Source organism: Solanum lycopersicum, chromosome 7 (genome assembly GCF_036512215.1).
Source record: "Solanum lycopersicum chromosome 7, SLM_r2.1".
Taxonomy (NCBI): domain Eukaryota; kingdom Viridiplantae; phylum Streptophyta; class Magnoliopsida; order Solanales; family Solanaceae; genus Solanum; species Solanum lycopersicum.
Genome location: NC_090806.1, coordinates 8,810,221 through 8,830,724, shown reverse-complemented (window position 1 = coordinate 8,830,724; position 20,504 = coordinate 8,810,221). Strand labels below are relative to the sequence as shown.

Below are 20,504 nucleotides of genomic sequence, written 5' to 3'. Positions count from 1 at the left end.
ATTATTTATTGAATGATTTCGACATCGATTATTACTAAGAAGATAAAATAAAATTAATTGTTTTGCAAAAAATATATAATTTATTTTGATAAAGAATACACTATCCTTATTTTTAAAATATTAAATTTATTAAGTGTTATGTTCTCCCATCATTTTAAAATACTCTTCATAATATAATTTAAATATATGATAATTTAATTAAAATTGATTAGAGAGGAAATATTGATTCTTTTACGATCGCGCGTAGCGCGGTCAAGTTTCCTAGTTATACTATGACAAACAAATAAATTGACGTAATTATAAATTATGTTATTAGTAAATTAATAATTACTAATCTAATAATTACACCACTCAAATTATTTGGTGACTTTTCAAACAAACCCTTAATTGAATTAGAAAGGGAAATCTATAAAAACAAACTTGATGTTGACAGTTTAATATTTATTCACGATAATATATGTGGACCAAATTAAATTAGTTGCCCATAATAAATATTATATATTTTCTTCATTCATCTCAATTTAGTTATTCTACTTTTTAAAAACATATTACTCCAAAAAATTTTATATTTTTCAGCAATTTTATGATCACAAGATTAAAGAATATTTTAATTTATATTTTAATATATTTAACATAATTTTAATTTAATAGTATAAGATTTAAATTTCTCTTTACTTTATCAAACTCATGCCAAATTAAAATATGATAAATTAATTGAAAAGAAAAAAAATTAGTTACTTGTTCACAAAAAATATTGATATTATATACAGAATTGAAATATTTTTCCTTATCGACTACCAATTTTTAACTCAAAGTAGTTACATAGCAACGAATTGTTGGCGAGAGAAGTATTGAAAACACCTATTTAATTCATTCCTTAAACTAGTAAGAGTCGCATGCCCTTACAGGAATTTGAAAATCACTTGCTATGTCATGTGGCAGATGGAGGATGATTGAAAGCGTACCTAAGTCTAGTTAATTAAATAAATAGATATTTTTAAAACCGCTAATAATTAGGAATAAAATTATTAACTTACACCTAATTTAGATTATTTTCAACAGTTCTTTGCTTCAGCGTCTAATTCCCTCTTATAGGAGAAATAAATAAATAAATATATTTCCTCTTTTTTGATTTGAAATTTGAAAGAAATAAGTTATTGACAATGACAAAGACCAATATTTGTGGAGGGGTAGAAATGTAATCTTCCACCAAAAACAGAAAATGATTGAAAATGTTGAAGTTATTATTTGTGATGTGTTTATATTCTCCTCCTCCATTGAAAAACCAGAGTTGTGCTCCTCTTCTCAGTGAGGGAGAACCAGAAAAAAAAGTATAGAGAGAGAAACTTCTGCTTTCTCCCCTCTCTCTCTCTATTTCTCTTTCCTTTCTCTCTATATGTATAGATAACTCTGTATTTAGTGAAGGATTAAAACTAGACATTGAGTATAGCAAGGAGATTTAGCAAAAACAAAAATCCATAAAGATTCAGTTTTTTTTCCTGTTTTTGAGAGATTTAAGAGAACCCCATTAAAATTTAATCTATTTATCTATCTGGGTGTGTGTTTAAAATGGCTGAAAGAAAAGGAAACAAGAAAAGATTGTGTATAAATCTTTCCCTTTTTACCCTAACTGATAACAACAGCAGCAGCAGCAGCAATAAATCTCCTAAAAAGTTTGAGGACCCAAATGGTGCTGTTGTTGGGCTTGGAATTGTGGCAGCTATGAATAAGGAGAGCAATAGTAGAGCTGCAATTATTGCTATATCTCCAAGATCAACTACTTCAAACCCAATCCCAATTTTTACTAGTTTTAAGAAGAAGCCTAGTATTGAAGAAATGGAGATGTGTGAGGAGTATACTTGTGTTATTTCTCATGTTGGTACAAATTTGGTTAAGAAAAGAGTGTATTTTGATGGTCAATTTATAGGAAATAGCAATTTTAATGCCTACCAGAAAACTGTTAATCATACAACAAGTTTTACTATGGCTGATTTCCTCAATTCTTGCTTTCTTTGCAAGAAACAGCTTAAGGGGTTGGATATTTTCATGTACAGGTTAGAATTTCAACTTTGTTTTTTTTGGTTATTGTAATGATTATATGTTACTTTTTGGGATCTGATATTTAGCTGCAGATTATGTTTCATATCTAAGTATGTTGCAGCTTTAGTCTTGAATAGATATATGCTTTTGTTTTGAGTAAAATGGTTAAATGAACTTAGCCATGCTACATATTGAATGGATTTTTAGGAGTAAAAATGTTTCTTCAATTGTGGACCCTGCAGAACCTTTATATTTTGATAAATAATATGATATCTTATCTTGTTTACTTTTTTCTGTTGTTATCATTGATCTATGCAAGTTGGAACATGTTGAGGAACTTGAATCTTTTGCTTTCAATTTACTTTGAACTATAGTTTTGCCTTTGTGAATCTGATCTGAAATTTGTGGTTGTCCAAGTTTGATTTCAGCAAGGCTTTAAAGAATTGTACAGTTTGAAAAGAAGATGTTTTGGTATTAATGAGTTGATTAGTTAATTTGGAGTTATGTGCTCAATAGTTTCCAAATAGAGATCTTAGGAATGAAATGATTATTAAACATTTGAGGATTATGCTAGGGAAGTCGAACGTTTTAATGAACCGAATCTGAAAAGCTTTTAGATTGTGTGAGGCGTATCGTCTTAACTTTAAAATGTTACGAGGCATAATTTTTTAGATCCCTTTGGTGAGAGACCCGAAAGTTATTAGCATGCATTCTTGGAACTTTTGCCATGTCATGCTTCTTAATCCGCTTTGTGTTAGTCTGGTTACTTGAGGGCGCGGAGTAGTCCATAAGATAATATACCGACAGGCTACATGTGTACTTCTTGCAACTGTTTCTTTCTTGATCAAATGTAAATCTTGTTTCTGCTTAGGCATCGGTTGTGAACTCTGTAGTATTGATCTAAGTTGCTCGGACTCTTCAGAAACATCGACCGGTGTGTGTCAGATCCTCCAAAAATGCACTACTTTTGGAGGATCCGACACGCACCCGTCGACGTTTCTGAAGAGTCCGAGCAACATAGGTATTGATCATAAAAGTCAATAGTAAATTGGATGCTTATCTACTTCCATTCTTGCTTTCTGGTTTCTATTTGTATTGTTCATCTTTATTAATTAGCAGTAGACTTGTCCTGTTGGCACTTCCTCCAACTTGCGTAACTTAATGTTGTATATCATCTTTCCATAATATTATAACAAGAAGAATCTCTCTCATATGTTTTGGATTAGAGCATATTTGCTTGAATTACACACTCAAGTCATGTTTCTCTAACTGTCACTTGCTTAGAATCCACTCTATCGATGTTTCTATCACTACTCACTAGTGACATTATTTTAATTGCTGAAATAGGCCAATTGCACTAGGGCCTTAATTGCATTCAGAAGTCTCCTTTAGGTTGCTTCCTTCAAGGAACTGCAGAGTTGATTCTAAGTTTGAGATGTCTGAATTTCTGTTTCGTAGTTTTAAGCAACTTATCTTGAATTGTGACCACAGGATGGTTTTAGCGGCAACATATTGATTATGTTCACGTAATGTAAGCTGTGTATTTTAGTTACCTGTTGCTTTCTTTGGCCTTGCTGGACATCTTTTAGTTATCTTTCTTTGTCAAACACGAATTTTTCATTTTTATAATGTGTGAAGCTTTTAGGTAGGAAAATTTCACATGTTTTTTGTTTGTTCACTAAATTTAGGCAGCTAATATGTGATAGGAATCTCCAATACATCTTGTTTCTATATGCATGTGGTCTGTATTACTTTATTCAAGGAATATCTTATGATCAAAAGATCCAATTTTTTTCCGTCTTTTCGAGCTTGAAATAACTAACTTTCTTCCCTTTGCTATCTGTTGCAGAGGGGAGAAGGCGTTTTGTAGTGCAGAGTGTCGTTGCACACAGATATCAATCGATGAACACAAAGAGAAATGTGGTTCTGGAGCTATGAAATCACTTAGCGACTACTCTGTTTCTCCTTGCTCGGGTCCAATGCAGTTTTTCACTGGTGTAGCTGTGGCATAACTCAAAAAACTCGTATGGTGTACGTACCACCAACGTTGCATAATATATAAATAAATAAAAAGATATATCGGTTTTGAAAGGTACCTGAATAAGAATTGTTGTGTACCCATCGGGTTAAGAAAGATGTTAGATATTTATGTCATGGACACATCCTGAGCAGGCAATCTTTGCAACTCAAAAGAGTATGAAAAAGTACATTTCTGGGAAAAAAAGCATGTAATGAAGTTTGTTATAAGCTAGTAAAGAAGGATTTTACATTTTAATCATAAGTTGGAAATCAATAACACACCATTTTGAGTCTCGATTTCTTATATACATATATTTTTTTTTGTTGTTTTTCATCTGGTGTTCAATATTCGTATCATAGCTCGTTTAATCCAGACTCATGCCACATAGGGCTTCATTCGGGGAGAAGCATTCTCTACCGATTATTTTTTCATATTCAACGCTCAAATTTGAATCTCTGGTTAAGTAAAAGAGTGACTTAGCTACTACACCACGTTCTTCATTATAAGGCTTCATTTGGGGAGAAGCGTTTTCTATCGAGTATTTTTCCATACTTAGTATCCAACTTCGAGATCTCTGGTTAAGTAAAAGAGCGGTCTCATCTACTACACTACATTCGTCATTATAGGGCTTCTTTCGGGGAGAAGCTTTCTCTACCAAGTATATTCCATATTCAGGGCCTGAATCGAGATTTCTGGTCAAGTCAAGAACGGTCTCATTTACTACACCACATTCTTCATTATAGGGCTTCATTCAGGGAGAAGCGTTCTCTACTGAATATTTTGTCATATTTAAAGCTCGAATTTGAGATCTCTGATTAAATCAAGAACAACCTCATTTATTGCACCACATTTTTTATTGACACTCTACTGTTCTTTTCACATGACTGTATTCCAACAAACATATAAATGCTCGTTTGGTAATCTAATAATGCAGTAAAACATAACTTTATAATCCTAATTTAATGTTTATTGTTATCCTAATTAGGCAAACTAATAATGAGCAAATGACTTGCTCTAATCAACTAAGATATTCTTTATGAGTAAACATGTTTTTATATGTTATATTTTTCGAGTTTCCGCTTATGTGATTTACTTTTCTTCATACTTAGTTAAAAAAGAATGATATATATATATATATATATATAAAGTGACAATTTAACTGTAAAATATATATTTTATCCTTAATAAAATGATTTACAGCCACACAAAATTTCTATCATTCATTTTGGACGATAAGTTTTAAAAGGTTTATTTCTTTTTTAAACTCTGTGCAGAGTTAAACTATCTTTCATAAAATAATGAGATGGAGGAAGTATAATTTAGTTTAAGTACGCCTCAATCAATAAAATTATATATGAAAAAAATATAAATAAATAGTTTGACGTTAAGATAAATGTTAGTATAAGAATTTTATATAGGAAGTTAAAAAGTTATTTAAGAAAATGTGAACCTCTTACTCTTTTTTTTTTGTTTATTATAAATTAACATTTGTTACGAGTTAAATTAACTATTAATTTTGAAATATTAAAATAATAATAAAATATATTTTTTTTAAAAATAATAATAAATGGAGTAATAATTGTGTGTATCATAAATCATGTATATGTTTCTAAAGCGTGTACTATACATAATCTTGCCTTTTATTGCAGAAAAGGACTTGTCATGTAATCTAGCTTGCCTTTTGTTGATTATTTTGGTAAAAAGTAGAATTGGGTCATCTTTTGTTGACTCTTCTTCCACCCCATTAAGCAAATCTAATCACGGTTTAACTTGTGAGATTCTACTTAAAACAGAAAAGTTACAGATATATATTTGAGATAAATTATTATAATTTAAAATAATTACAATTTATAGCTATAAGTAGAATTTTATAACAAATTTCTCTCTTCTCTCTCCTCGAGTGCCCCCTCTTGCCCCTCTCTCTCGATCCCAAACAATTGCAACTCAAAAAATACTTCACGTAATATGATAATTATATTTATATTTTTGTATCAAATGTATTTGTATTTCATTGAGATGTATGATACAAATCAATTGTATTTATGATAAAAACTTGGTACAACAAATACAATATGAATTCATCCTTTTTCATCAAATGTATTATATATCAATTATATTCAATCAAATATAGATGAGAAATTTGTATTATTATATCAATTGTATTCAGAAAACTATATTTGTATTTTGTATTAATTGTATTTGTAATACAACAAATACAACATGTGTTCATCCTCTCTTTTCCCACTCTCGCCTCCTGATATTTAGCCAATAGTTTTTTTTATACAAACAGTTGTATCAATTAAATTTATGATACAACCTGATACAACGAACACAACAAGTATTCAACTTCTATTGCCTCTTTCCTCCTCTCTTCGAGAACTCACCCGCCTCTCTCCTCCTTTTCCTAGTCTTGTTCACCTCAATTCCTCCAAAACACGAAACTATAATTAATAATTAATCAAATTATCACTATATATCTCTATTAAGTCCAAACTATAGTAATTTTTTAAAGTTTCCCACTTACTTTATCATATTTGGCCCCCCTTAACTTTTCCTAACCAAAAACTAATTTTTTGTTCCCAAGTTGGTTAAGAGAATACAAAACTAAGATAAATTATTGAAAAGATATTATTATGTAAAAAAATAACTTCTCCGAGGGGAATGCTTTTACAACTTATTTTAGCTTTTATATAACATGTTTCTCATTTCGTTATATGTTCACACTTTGACAATTTAACCTAAATAAAGAAAGAGGAATAGTAAAGTCAGTTTGTTTTTATATTTCACAATTAAGTAATAACTAAATTTCACTTGTCGAATTACGCTGACTATTTTGTTATTATAATAATGTAATAGCTTTTTAGTTTAAACAAGAACAAGTTTACTACCAAACCTATGTCTCCAATAAATCAACACTTCAAAACAGGAAACTAACAAATTTAACTAGAGTAAATGTAGAAGTAAGGCAATTAACATTAGATGACACATTGTGGCGGTGTCAAGAATAATTGGAATGCTCTATTAATAGGGAGGTTATTCAAAATGTGCTAAATATAGGTAATTCGTAAAGTCATCCAAAAAATTAATGGGTTGAGACTTGAGATCAATTTGTAAAGTCATCCAAAAAATTAATGGGTTGAGACTTTGTAAAGTCATCCAAAAAATTAATGGGTTGAGACTTTGAGATCAAAATAATTTAAATTGGTCAAGCTCAATTCATTCAAGAATTATCCCATTGAAAAAGATCTTCAATTGAGCCTAATCTAAGCTTTGATTCAGCTCAATTTAAATCTATTTATTTGCATTTGTGCAATGTAGAAAATATATGAATTACTATTATTTTTTTCATCGTGTATTATTCAAATAAAAATGAGTACATCGACAATGAGATATGGAGAGTTAGTCTTCCCACTCCATCGAACCAGACATAAAAACGATGCTCAAGCAAGACTATCAGCAACCTAATTCGTAGGATTTCTTAACAATTGATGAAGAGAAAAAAAGTGAATCTTTGATACGAGTTTTACAATAAAAAACTAAAGAATCAAAATAAAAGTAATTCACTAAATTTTCTTGGACAACTTTCACATATAGCAAATAAAAAAATCATATTTGTATGTTATAGCAAAGTTTGCATAATTGCGCTTCATAGCAAACATAGAAACTGTATAATTCGTTATACATATACAGTTGAAGCAAATTGTATAAAACGAAGTGTATAAAACAAGAAAGAGAAAGACACTTGGGCATAGAACTGTATAAAACGAAGTGTATAAACGAATTTTATTATTATAAGTGTATAGAACGATTATATACAATTTGAATTTGTATAAAATGAGAAAGAGAAAGACAAAAGAGACTTGACAAGGAATATACAATTGAATCGAATTGTATAAAACGAGAAAGAGAGAAATTAGATACAATTTGAAAATTGTATAAAACGAGAAAGAGAGAAAGACAAAAGAAACTGGGCAGAGGAGTATTTTTATTGTATAATTATAAGTGTATAGGACGAAAATATAGTACTTGCATGTGTATATACATTTTCTCACGCTTTATACAAACAGAAATGCAATTTATACATTTTGTTTCTGTTTGTATAAGTGAGAAAGGCGAGGGTGGCGAGCGAGATTTGGGAGAGTGGAGAGTGAGATCTGGAAGAGGGGAGAGAGGGGAACAAAAATATATGTATTTATACAATATTCTCTGCTTTATACAATCAGAAACAATTTTTATACACTTGTGTTTGTATAAAAAGTAAGGAAGCGAGCGAGAGACTAAAGGAGAGTGGCGAGCGAGATAATTGGGAGAGAGGCGCCTGACAATTTTTTGCAAACGTTTGCTATGGAGCACAATTAAATCAAACCCTAGCTACTCCATTTATTTTAGGTTATTAGTTTGCTATTATATATAATTTGCCCAATTTTCTTTTAGAGATTGCTTCACAAGTAGATTATCAGTTTTCACAACCAGTCCTTTAAGCCAGATAAGAAACTCACGCACCCCTATGAATTATGATTTCAACCAAGATAATATAGTTTTCCCATGCTTGGACACATCACTATCTGATTCTGAACACTTGACTTAGCCCCTCACCTTATCATCATCCCCTTAAGTCTGAAATCGACACTTTAAAGCTATGGATCTATTACATCTTCTTTAAACTAGTCGAAATTCTCTTTACTCTAATACTCGGGAGAAACTAATCTTATCTTCGATTCAATCTATTTTAAAACTATTTGTTTGCATTTGTGCAATGTATAAAATATATGAATTACTATCATTTTTTTCATCATGAATTATTCTAATAAAAAATGAGTACAACGACAATGAGAGATGGAGGGTTAGTATCCCACTCATCGAACTAGACACAAAAACAGATGCTCTAGCAAGACAATGAGCAACCTAATTAACTGATTTCTTAATAACCGACAAAGGGAAAAAATGTAACTCTTTCAATAAAAAACTAAAGAATCAAAATAAAAGTAATTCACCAAATATTTTTCAGAGATTGCTTCACAAATAGATTATCAGTTTTCACAACCAGCCTTGTTCTATTGAATTACTCCTTTAAGACAAATAAGAAACTCACGCACCCCTATGATATCGACCAAGAAATATAGTTTTCCCAAGCCTGGATACATCACTATCTGATTCTCAACACTTGACTTGGTCCCTCACCTTATCATCAGTTCAAGAGAGATCAACCAAAATCAAAGGTCACCTCCTTAGGTCTGAAATCGACACTTTAAAGCTATGGATACATCTTCTTTAAGCTAGTTTATATTCACTTTACTCTAATACCTAGGAGACACTAATTTCATGACTAATGAACTCTCCATGTGTAGGTACTAAGATTTGCTCTAGGGTTTCTTTCTGAGATGTTTCTCTTTAACTTCTTTCCGTTTCTATAAAAGTCTTTCTATATATTGATACCTACATTGGCTTATAACACCGCTTAATCTAACTCTTAATAATCTGACTTCCCCTTCTTAGCCCACTAAGACTATCATTTTGAGTTCATATCTACACTTCTAAATACATACTTCTCACTCTAGAAATTTATACTATTATTAGATTATAACATCACAACTCATACTATCTTTCAGGTGAAAATATTACCCAAGCGCTCTAAAACATACTTCCCTCATAAACGGTATCACCTGAAAACAAGGTTTAGAGAAAAAAATTTGAAAGCACATCTTGAATTTAACTCAAACACACGATTCATATAGATAAGGGTGCATTCTCTCTAAGCAATACAATTACGCACACTAATGAGCTTCTCTCAAACCATTTTGTAGTCTCTTAAATTTTTGAAGATTTTATCTGTCACGACCCAAAATACACCATAGATGTGACATGATGTATGAGACCCCAATAGGCCCTACACAAGCCACTTGACAGAGATATAATGATAGGAAATATGAAAAGTAAACGTAGAAAATCACATATAACAATAAAATAGTTTGACATAAGAGGAAGTCTAATCATAGTCTCGACAAGCCATCAAAAAAAATGGTTGAGACTAACCCGTACACTACGTAAAATGTGTGAAAACTCAAAGTATAAGAAAGCAAAGTAAATGAGGATTTACTAACTCTTGCAACTTTGAATGGTACTAGCCACGAGTAGGAGGGAAAAAAAAATCATCGGACACTATCAACTAAACAATGCAGGCACAAGTATGCATTAGTACATGAAGTATGAGGGATATGCAATAAAACATGAAACATGATCATAAGGAGACATAATCTAGAACATGATATGCATGACCAAGATAAGTATAGTAGAAACCTTAAATAATAATCATAAGTGATGGAGCCAACCTTCTATTCGGGGGTTCGGCGGAAATTTTTACTAGTTATACATGGTTAAAATTATTTTTTTATGTATATATAATAGATGTTGAACCCCCTTTGATTAGTTCGTGTGTCAAGTTCTTCAGATAACGAACTCCCTTATTAAAAATTCTTGCTTCGCCATTGATCATGAATATAATTAATGCATCTTCAAATCATAAAGAAAGTTTGAAAGAAGGAGAACTTATACGTATAATGAGGATATTAGGTCATAAGATAGAATTAGGAAAGTTAATTGAGGGTAAAATGTCAAGAATAAAGTGACGCAATAAGATCATAAAAATAAAAAAAAACTAACCTTTAAATTAATCCGATTAGCCAAAGCGGTGATCTGGAAGTCCCCTTGCCAAAATATTTCACGGATCAAGTATATGTTTGCCATTTTGGTATGTCAAAGGACATTTTTCCATAAAATGTTTTCGTAAGAAGGTTATCTTTTTGTATTTGATTACCAAAAATATTTTCTATTGTAATTATTATAAGAACATAAATGCAGAAAATTACACAAAATTCAGTGTTTAGAACAACTATTTTAGTTAGTACTAATACACTATCTAACTTTTGATCCAAAATTTCACTAAGTCAAAATCAGTTTTACGAGACTACCCTACAACCGTAGGATAAGCTACGACCCGTCAAATTCTCCCGTAGGACTGAGGTCTTAAATCAAGTCTTTGAATTAATCCTACGAGTTCCATCTACAACTCGCCAAAATTCGTACGGTCCGTCCTGCCAAGTTGTAGGCCAAACTTTAGAAACTTAATTCTTCAAAACTCAATTATGGGTTCTACGATTCAGTACTTCTCACGGCCTGTAGGGCTTTCTTTTGATCCGCAGGACGGACTCGTAGAATGTTATCTCAATAAAAAAAAAAATTACGTTTTTCTTTCTTTTCAACTTTCCAATTTATGAGGTATTGTATTTGTCATGCCTCGAGCTTACACTATGGACATGACCGACACTCAAGAACAATTGTTGGTCCCGAAGTGAACCCTCATTTTTTTTGTTGACTACAAGCAAAAAATTAACTCAAGCAATAATATGTAAACCCATAATTTTCTTTAAAATCTGTATTCTTCATCTCAATTAAAATTGCTTTAATTTTTTTTTTTTAATCATAAAATCTCTTTGCAAATTTAGAATAATTAGACAATTCCTATAACCATATTTGCCTTGGCCAAAAGAATTTTTTCGAGACTAAAATTAATTAAATCGTACTAAAGATCAACAATATCTCAAGAGAGTTGATTGAATGTCTTAACTATATAAAACAACAACTAGTGGTTTCACATATAAACAAAATTAGAAAAGTTGATTTCTAATAAAAGTACATAAGAAAAAAAATAAAAATTAGGATAACTCTCTAAATTTTGTTTTAAGCCTCCATTCTTATTGAGTCGGTCCTAAAAATGAATTGTTGGTTTAACATGGCATTCTACATGCATTTATCTCTAAATGAATTCTAACATGGTAACCATATTGATACTATATTCACTAGCATAGAATTCCTCTATACCTATCAATCTATCAACTGAAGCAATTAATTCACGTAAATCTAAGGGGTGACAAATTGGTGGATTGAATTAGATTGAATATAGATTAGATTACGATTCACACATATAAGAAAGGAAATTTTTTTAAAATGTCAATATTTTGATATTTAATTGATTTTTTTAGCCACATTTTCAATATTTATCTAAAATGTTAATATTTTAGTTTGTTATGTATTTTTTATTTGTTTGATTTTCAAGATTACAATTATTTAGAAAGAAAAAAATCAAAGGAGATGATATTTTTTAGAAAAAGGAATATATCACTTAAAATTCTCATCAGTTACAATTTCAAAAAAAATTCTTTTTCATTCTATTAGGTCAACTTTCATTTTTATTATGTTTTCATTATAATAGTATATCAATATTTTTTACATTTTATGTGCTCACTTACCATTCAAATTAAATTTTTTTTTTCAAACTATAAATTGTATTTCGGTGATCAAAATTGTATTACACGATTGTCAAATATATATTTCATTTTTTTTGTATTAAAAAAATATTAGTGATTGTATCTCAATATATATGAATATGATTTATGAAAGGATACATGATTTGGGGAAAATAGCATACTTGGTGAAAATAATAAATTTATTGAGGAAGGATATAATATTCTAAAAAATAAATACAAATTGACTATGAAAGAAATAAGTATACAAGATTCTAGAAAACAAATAACATACATAGTAAAAATAATATAATCAGGAAACAATATTCTAAAAAAATACAAATTTACTGTTAAAAAATATGATACATATATGCTTAAGAAATACAATTTCATATGTGATATCATACATAGTGAAAATGATATAATCGTGATACATTATTCTAAAGAAATATAAATTGACTGTTAAAAAATATGATACATTTATGCTTAAGAAATACAAATTCATATGGAATACATATTTTGAATGGCTACAAATAAAAAAATACAATGTTCTTAATAAAAATACAAAAGATGAGTAAAAGAAAAATAATTGACAAACAAAAATAAATACGAATACTATTCTGGTATGAATACAATTTTGCAACCTTCTTCTTTGACTCTCTCTTTTTTTCTTCGTCTGCTATGTTTCTCTTTTTTAATTTTTTTCACCAAATTCAAATCTGAATTTGTGTTTACTTGTGCATTAGTCGCCCTATAAGCAAAATTTGAATTATTATATGATAATATAAAAAAAATCAAACAATATATTATTTATGAATGCTAATGTGGATTACTATAAATAACAATCTACTAAATCTCAAATATGAAAACAAAATTATAATAAAATCAAAAAAATAGTGTTTCAAATACTAAAAATTTCGAAATGCATAAATATTTGATGAGTATGTTAACAAACTCATAAAAATCGAAAAAATGACGAAAAATGTATAATACATACAATCCAAAACTTAACATAATTTTTTATTTTGAAAACAAAATCTCATGAATCTTGCAAAAAAAATAATGATTTCGAAAATATCTTTATGTATTGAAAGATTTCTTGATTTAATCGATGAATCTGAACAAATTGGTATGCACTTGAATAATTAGTTCTTCTTCAACAATGAGAGAGAGAATAATAATGAAAATTTGGTAAAAGAAAAAAAAAATTGAAAACCCGAAAGATGGAAATTAATTTAATGGTATTAAAGTCTATGAAGAAGTCTAAATGGGTAGTAAATGTATTTAATGTTGGAGTGTTATGAGAAATAAAAGGAAAAACAAATAATAGTATTTGGATACAAATTATTTTTTAAAATATTGACGTTTTGACATTTTAAACAATTATTTTAACTGTAGATGTTTTTACTAATTAAATAAGAAATTGTGACTAGTTTACTAATTTTTCCTATGAGTAAATGTAAATTTGGTCAAATATAATTTGAGTAAAATGATTGTAACACACTTTAATCTCCTAAAGCCAAAAAAAAATTAAAAAAAATCAAAGTTAAATTGTTAATGCCTTAACCTATACCACCCCACCTCACCCCTATAATTTTATTTTTTTTAAAAAAAAGGACTATAAAAAATTAAATTTTTCCCCACCAAATATTTATTTTTCAAAAAAAATTATTAACGCTCCCAAAAAAATTAAAAAAATTATATTTGTTTTGAAAAAAAATTTGTCAACCCTACCCAACCCCCAGCCAGGACACCTCCCACCCATACTCAAAAAAATTGCCCCCCCCCCTCCCCCCCCCCCAATTTTTTGATTTTTATTTCCAAAAATAAATAGTTCAATTAGAAGTTTTTATTATAAGTGAGTGATACATGGGGTATATATGGATTCTTTTATTTATCCATTTTGTCCATATTTGTATGAAATTAAATAGGTTGAAGTTTAAATTTACCCATTGAAGAAAATATGAATGATTGTCACGACCCAAATCCGGGCCGCGACTGGCACCCACACTTACCCTCCTATGTGAGCGAACCAACCAATCTAACCCTTAACATTTCAAGGTAATATCAACATAAAGTAATGCGGAAGACTTAAACTCATTAATAAAATCAATAACTATTATTATTCCCAAAATCTGTAAGTCATCATCACAAGAACATCTACGATCAAATGACTAAACTAAGAGTATTCTAAAAGCTAAAAATACATAAGAAGCTAGTCCATGCCGGAAGTTCAAGGCATCAAGACTTGAAGAAGAAGATCCAGTCCAAGCTAGAAGCATTAGCTCACCCTGAATTTCCGATGTAGTAAGACTGGCTTGAGTTACTGTTGAGTCGAAGATGACGGCACGTTTGCTGCACTCCACAAATAAACAAGAAGAAAACAATAAAAGTAGGGGTCAGTACAAAACACGGGTACTGAGTAGATATCATCGGCCAACTCAAAATAGAAAACAGTATGTATTAAGCAATATCATAAAATCAACTAATATCCTTAGCATGCAGCATTTACAGTTACCATAACCCTTGGTTACAACACCAAGCACATCAATGAGGACTCACACCTCCTCATCATACTCATTTGGGAATTTAGTTCATTAGATTGGATATATTAACATATTTCAAGATTCATTATCTTTATTCCCCTCGTGTCGGTACGTGACACTCCGCTCCTCAATATACTATCCTGGTGTCGGAACGTGACACTCCGATCCTCATTCTATCCTGGTACCGGAACGTGGCACCCGATCCATATTCTATCCTAGTGTCGGAACGTGACACTCCGATCCTCATATACTATCCTGGTACCGGAACGTGGCACCCGATCCATATATTCTATCCTGGTGTCGGAACGTGACACCCGATCCATATTCTATCCTGGTACCGGAACGTGGCACCCGATCCATATATTCTATCCTGGTGTCGGAACGTGACACCCGATCCATATTCTATCCTGGTACCGGAACGTGGCACCCGATCCATATATTCTATCCTGGTGTCGGAACGTGACACCCGATCCATATTCTATCCTGGTACCGGAACGTGGCACCCGATCCATATTCTATCCTGGTACCGGAACGTGGCACCCGATCCCCTAATCTCACCACTTTCGTTCATCAAGACTTCTTTTATACCAAGGCATCATCATTAACAAGTAGATTAGGGTTTCTTTTCAAGATTTGGGATTCAATAGCTTCATCATGCTTATTTATTCACAATTACATAATCACATCATTCATGCAAGCATACAATTAAGCATATCGAAGGTTTACAATACTACTAACACATATCATTCGCTATTAAGAGTTTACTACGAATAGCATGAAAAACCATAACCTACCTCCACCGAAGAATTGAAATCAAGCAAGTTAATCCTCAAAGCTTGGTGCTTTCCTCTTCTCTCGATCGTTTCGCTCTCTCCCTTCTTGTTCTTTCTGTTTTCTTATTCAAACCCTCTTTCTTTTACCCAAATTAGTATATAATTAAGAATAAAAGATGGCAATAATACCCCACTAATTAACTTAGGGTTACCTCTTTTAACCCCCAAGAATTTGAGTTATTAATATAAACCCACGAACTTTATAATTAAGGCAAGAATAGTAAAAAATGTCCCTTAAAACTTAACCAGAAATCCGACCCAGACTGGGATTGCGCAACCTGCGACGGCCCGTCGTGCCTGCGACGGTCCGTCCTGCAGGTCGTTGCAAGGGTCAGAGACTCAATTTCCACTGAATAATCTGTGACGGTCTGTCACGCCTGTGACGGTCCGTCCTGCCATTCCATTACGAAGTTCAGAGAGTCGATTTTCAGTACCCAATTTCAGATTTTCTAAGTGTTTTGAAACGAGACCCTGCGACGGTCCGTCGTGCCCTTGACGGTCCGTCGTGGGGTCCGTCGCTTCTGCCAGTTTTTCCAGAATTGAAGTCTGTTGCTCAAAACGACTAAACAGGTCGTCACAATAGATACAAATTTACCCATCGTTCGTCCCCGAACGATCACAAGAAGGAAAATAAGGGAGAAAAGGAGTACCTGAATCTGTAAACAGATGTGGGTATCTTTCTTGCATATCTGCCTCCTTCTCCCAAGTGGCTTCTTCAACCGGTCGATTCTTCCATTGCACCTTGATGGATGCAATCTCTCTTGACCTCAACTTGCGAACTTCTCTATCTAGAATAGCAACAGGCTCCTCCTCATAAGACAAGTTCTCATCAAGCAAAACTGAATCCCAACGGATAATGTAGTTTCCATCCCCGTGGTATCTTTTCAACATCGACACATGGAATACCGGATGTACTCCGGACAGCCCTGGAGGCAAGGCTAACTCATAAGCCACCTCCCCTACACGCTTAAGTACTTCAAATGGTCCAATGTACCTTGGACTTAGTTTACCCCTTTTACCAAACCGCATCACCCCTTTCATTGGTGAAACTTTCAACAAGACTTGTTCACCCTCCATTAACTCTAAGTCTCTAACCTTTCGATCTGCATATTCTTTTTGTCTACTTTGCGCCGCTAGAAGCTTTTCTTGAATAGACTTCACTTTTTCCATCGAATCCCTCAAGAGATCAGTACCCCAAGGTCTAACCTCGAACGCATCAAACCAACTAATGGGATACTGATACGCTCAAACTTACTTCTCAAATGAGAAGTAAAGCGGTCGCGTCAAGTAAATAACCCAACTAGTGAGGTTGGGATCGTTCCCACGAGGAAAATAGTCTAGACTTAACTCCAACTTGTATTTACTATTGTTCGGTTGATGACTTTCTTAAAAAGTAAAAGCATAAAAGGGGGGTTTTGTACTTCCTAATAAAATAAAAAAATAACTAACGAACTTGACAGAGACACTTAACAGCTTTTAATGTTGAGTTTTAATCAAGTAATCAAAGTAACTAGGGTTTACGTGTTCCCCACAGGTTCATAACTTGATAATTCTAGCTATAACAATTCTTTCCTAGTATCTTGCATGCAAAGTGATAAGCTATGTATTTCTAAATCCTTGGTCCGGCATCTAGAAAATCTCACTCCGCACCTTGGTCCAGCTACGTGTGTTGCTTTCCTAACCCTTATCCTTACCTCATATTAAGCATCATATTCGATATTTGACTCAGTTATTACCTCGTACCAATCAATACTAGCCTATTAGATAGTATACACTAAATCTATGTTAATAATTCTTTTCCTATTATCTACCTCCTTGGTCCGGCAAGTAGCATTAAGGCGAGTTCTAACGTTGATCATCCGTTAAAAAGATTTCTAAGCGAAAGAATTATTAATACATGCAAGACACTATTCTAGAATTGTTATTTTAGCTAGGGTTTATCTCATTATTTGCCTATGGTTCCCACAACCCTAGTTATAGAGTTTAGTTCCTCATAGCCATAAACACAATATTCAAATATATTAAACAAGAAGTCATGTACTTACTTTGATGAGAAAGAATAAAGTCTGAAAATTTGCTTGATTAATCAACAAGAGTTACTTGTAAGAATCTCCAACAATCAAAAGCTTAGAAAAACAAAGTCTAATAATATGATGTTTAATCTCCAAGAGTCTAACCTCAAAAACGAGGTTTTTCGCAGTATTTATAAAAAAATAAAAACCTAATTAAACAAGGATTCTAATTACTGGAAATCTGCCAAAACGCGGCTGGGTCGACGGACCACGCGACGGAACGTCGTGGTCATGACGGACCGTCGTGGGCTCCGTCGCCCCATACTTGGGTGCAATTCTTCTGCTGCTTTCTTCATTCCCCTCGACGGCAAGTGTGACGGACCGTCACAGGCACGACGGTCCGTCGAGGGTCTTCGTTACAAAATACTTCAACTTTTGGAATTTGGGTACTGGGATCACTTCTCTGATCTTCGCGACGAACCTGCAGGACGGACCGTCATATCCATGACGGACCGTCACAAGCTTCGTAATCCCACACTTGGTCAGACTTCCCCATCTTCCTTCAGCAGCTTCTCTACGCTGCCACCTACGGACCGTCACAAGCACGACGGACCGTCATAAGCTCCGTAGGTGGTCTCTTCTGCATTTTTCGCTCAAAATCTCCGCATTCAGCTTTAGACAGATTTCCTGCAAAACAAAGAAAAACTTATATCAAAATTAGCACAAAAAGGCTTTCGGATACAATAAACTTAAGGAAAAGGTATTAATTATACCGTGAAACCACAGTATATCAACACCTTCAACTTAAATTCGTTGTTTGTCCTCAAGCGTTGCACTATGACTCACTACACAATCTTTGTACAATAGTATTCATGTTTTATCCTTTGCAATCATTTGACTATTAATCCCGACTAATCCCATCAAATCTATGCATGCTTTCACTATTAGGCTTGACTTTTGTGGGATTCGAACATGACACAGACTCACCATGCACTAACGCCTATCCTCTTCAATTGCTCACCGAGGTGCTAACAATTCCGGTATTGCAACTAGTGTCCTCGCTTTAGAACAAAATCCTCATTTTTCACACAATGATTTCAGTTTGAGTATAAGGATTACATTTCAACACTCGCTCTCAGAACAAAGTCACACTCATTCATACCTATTGCCATAAGCTTGCCCTTATTTTCACTGCCTTAAGTTCGCTATACAACCCTTAGGATCACGATAGGACTTTTTTAGCTTGTAACGTAGGCTCAGAGTCAGGTAGGGTATATTTAGGTATACTTTAGTGACTTTTTGCCCTCCTTGACATGTCGGCTAAACCTTCCGCTCTATATCAATTTATCTCGCCCAGTTTCTCCTATTCTTTCACCTTACTGTTTCCCTTCTTTCTTCATTTGTGTAAGTGACTCGTTTCTTTTCTTGTTTGTAATTCTTGAATATTTCCCTCTTTTTTTTCTTTTTTTTTCAACGAGTTCTTGAGTCACTTTACTTTTGTTCTTTCTCTCTCTTTGTTCTTTCAACCCCACTTTCCAGAGCATTCCTCAAAACAGCCACCCTCAACTCATGGCTTTGCCATGAGTCAAGGTACACAATACCCAAAATCGGGTCAGGGCCATAACGAAGGTTGTTTATACATTAGCCACCCTCAACTTATGCTTTTGGCATAAGCTGAGGTGCACATGTCCAAGGAGGGACCAGGGCCAACATATTGTTCCCAGAAAAGATCAGTTGGGGTGAAAAAGAAAGGTCTAATTTTAAGCTCAAATTATTTGGATCAACGAAGGATAACTTTCATTTGGTTTCTTTTATTTAGGCTAGAAATGGGCTATATTGAATAAGGGCTTATGATCCTTTCCTAATTGTATGTTACAACTTACTTTTAGCAGGACTAACCAGGCAAGTTCTAGCTCAGTATCAGTAGTAGACTATTCAACTTTCCTCACACTCACTTGACATCTCATCACTATACCAGATTATCAGACACCTAGTTCGACTTGAAGGTTTAGGGTAGTGCAATGGTGTAACTCTATTTCATGTTTAGATCCACACAATTATCAGTTACTACGCCTTTTCATGCAACCTTTTCCAGTTTTATTGGGATATCATTTCAGCCATCATGCTTCAGAGTTAAACTATGTACAAAAGATATAACGTGCCAGTTCAACAGAAAAAGTAATCAGTCTTTTGGGGAAAAAGAACACAGGCAAGAAAACCCCAAAAGAGGATAGTGAGTTGGGCTACTCAGACTTCACCCTAACACTCACTTTCCATTTACCCCACCCCCAACAAAAAAGCATGCAATTGTCCCCAATGCATAAAAAAAATCTAAAGATTAGAGGGGCAGGTGAAGCAAACCTGTGGCGCATAGCGCCGACGATCAACAAGCTGGTGGGTCTAGTTTTCCAGAACCCACATCCTCTGCAATCTGGACACCCTCAGTGATGTCCTCAGCAACAACTGCACCCTCAGTAGTGCCTCCTGCTGTCTCTACAGTGCGGGAGCTAGACGCCCCAGCCACTATCTGTGATGCTCTGATCTGGTGTGCCTCCGCCTCAGCAAGTGAGGCTCTCCTCGCGGCCTCCATCTCTCGGCGCTCCTTCTTTCTTGCTCGCGCCTCATCCTCTGATCGACCCCTCCGCCTCTTGGCACTCTCTCTCGGGGAAGATGGGGGAATGTCTGGAGTAGAAAACAGAGACGTCAATACAGTATCCTCAGCAGGCTCGACAGAATCTGACACTCTTGTCACT

General features: G+C 33.1%; 1 protein-coding gene across 1 annotated transcript; it reads left to right on the top strand.

Moving 5' to 3' along the window:
- The first annotated feature begins 1,207 nt into the window (after window positions 1–1,207).
- LOC101257280 (FCS-Like Zinc finger 14) lies at window positions 1,208–4,391 on the top strand. Its single transcript, XM_004242840.5, has 2 exons — window positions 1,208–2,054; window positions 3,890–4,391. The coding sequence occupies exons 1-2, from the start codon at window positions 1,570–1,572 to the stop codon at window positions 4,050–4,052; spliced, it is 648 nt and encodes a 215-aa protein (XP_004242888.1). The 5' UTR covers window positions 1,208–1,569; the 3' UTR covers window positions 4,053–4,391.
- The last annotated feature ends 16,113 nt before the right edge of the window (window positions 4,392–20,504 follow it).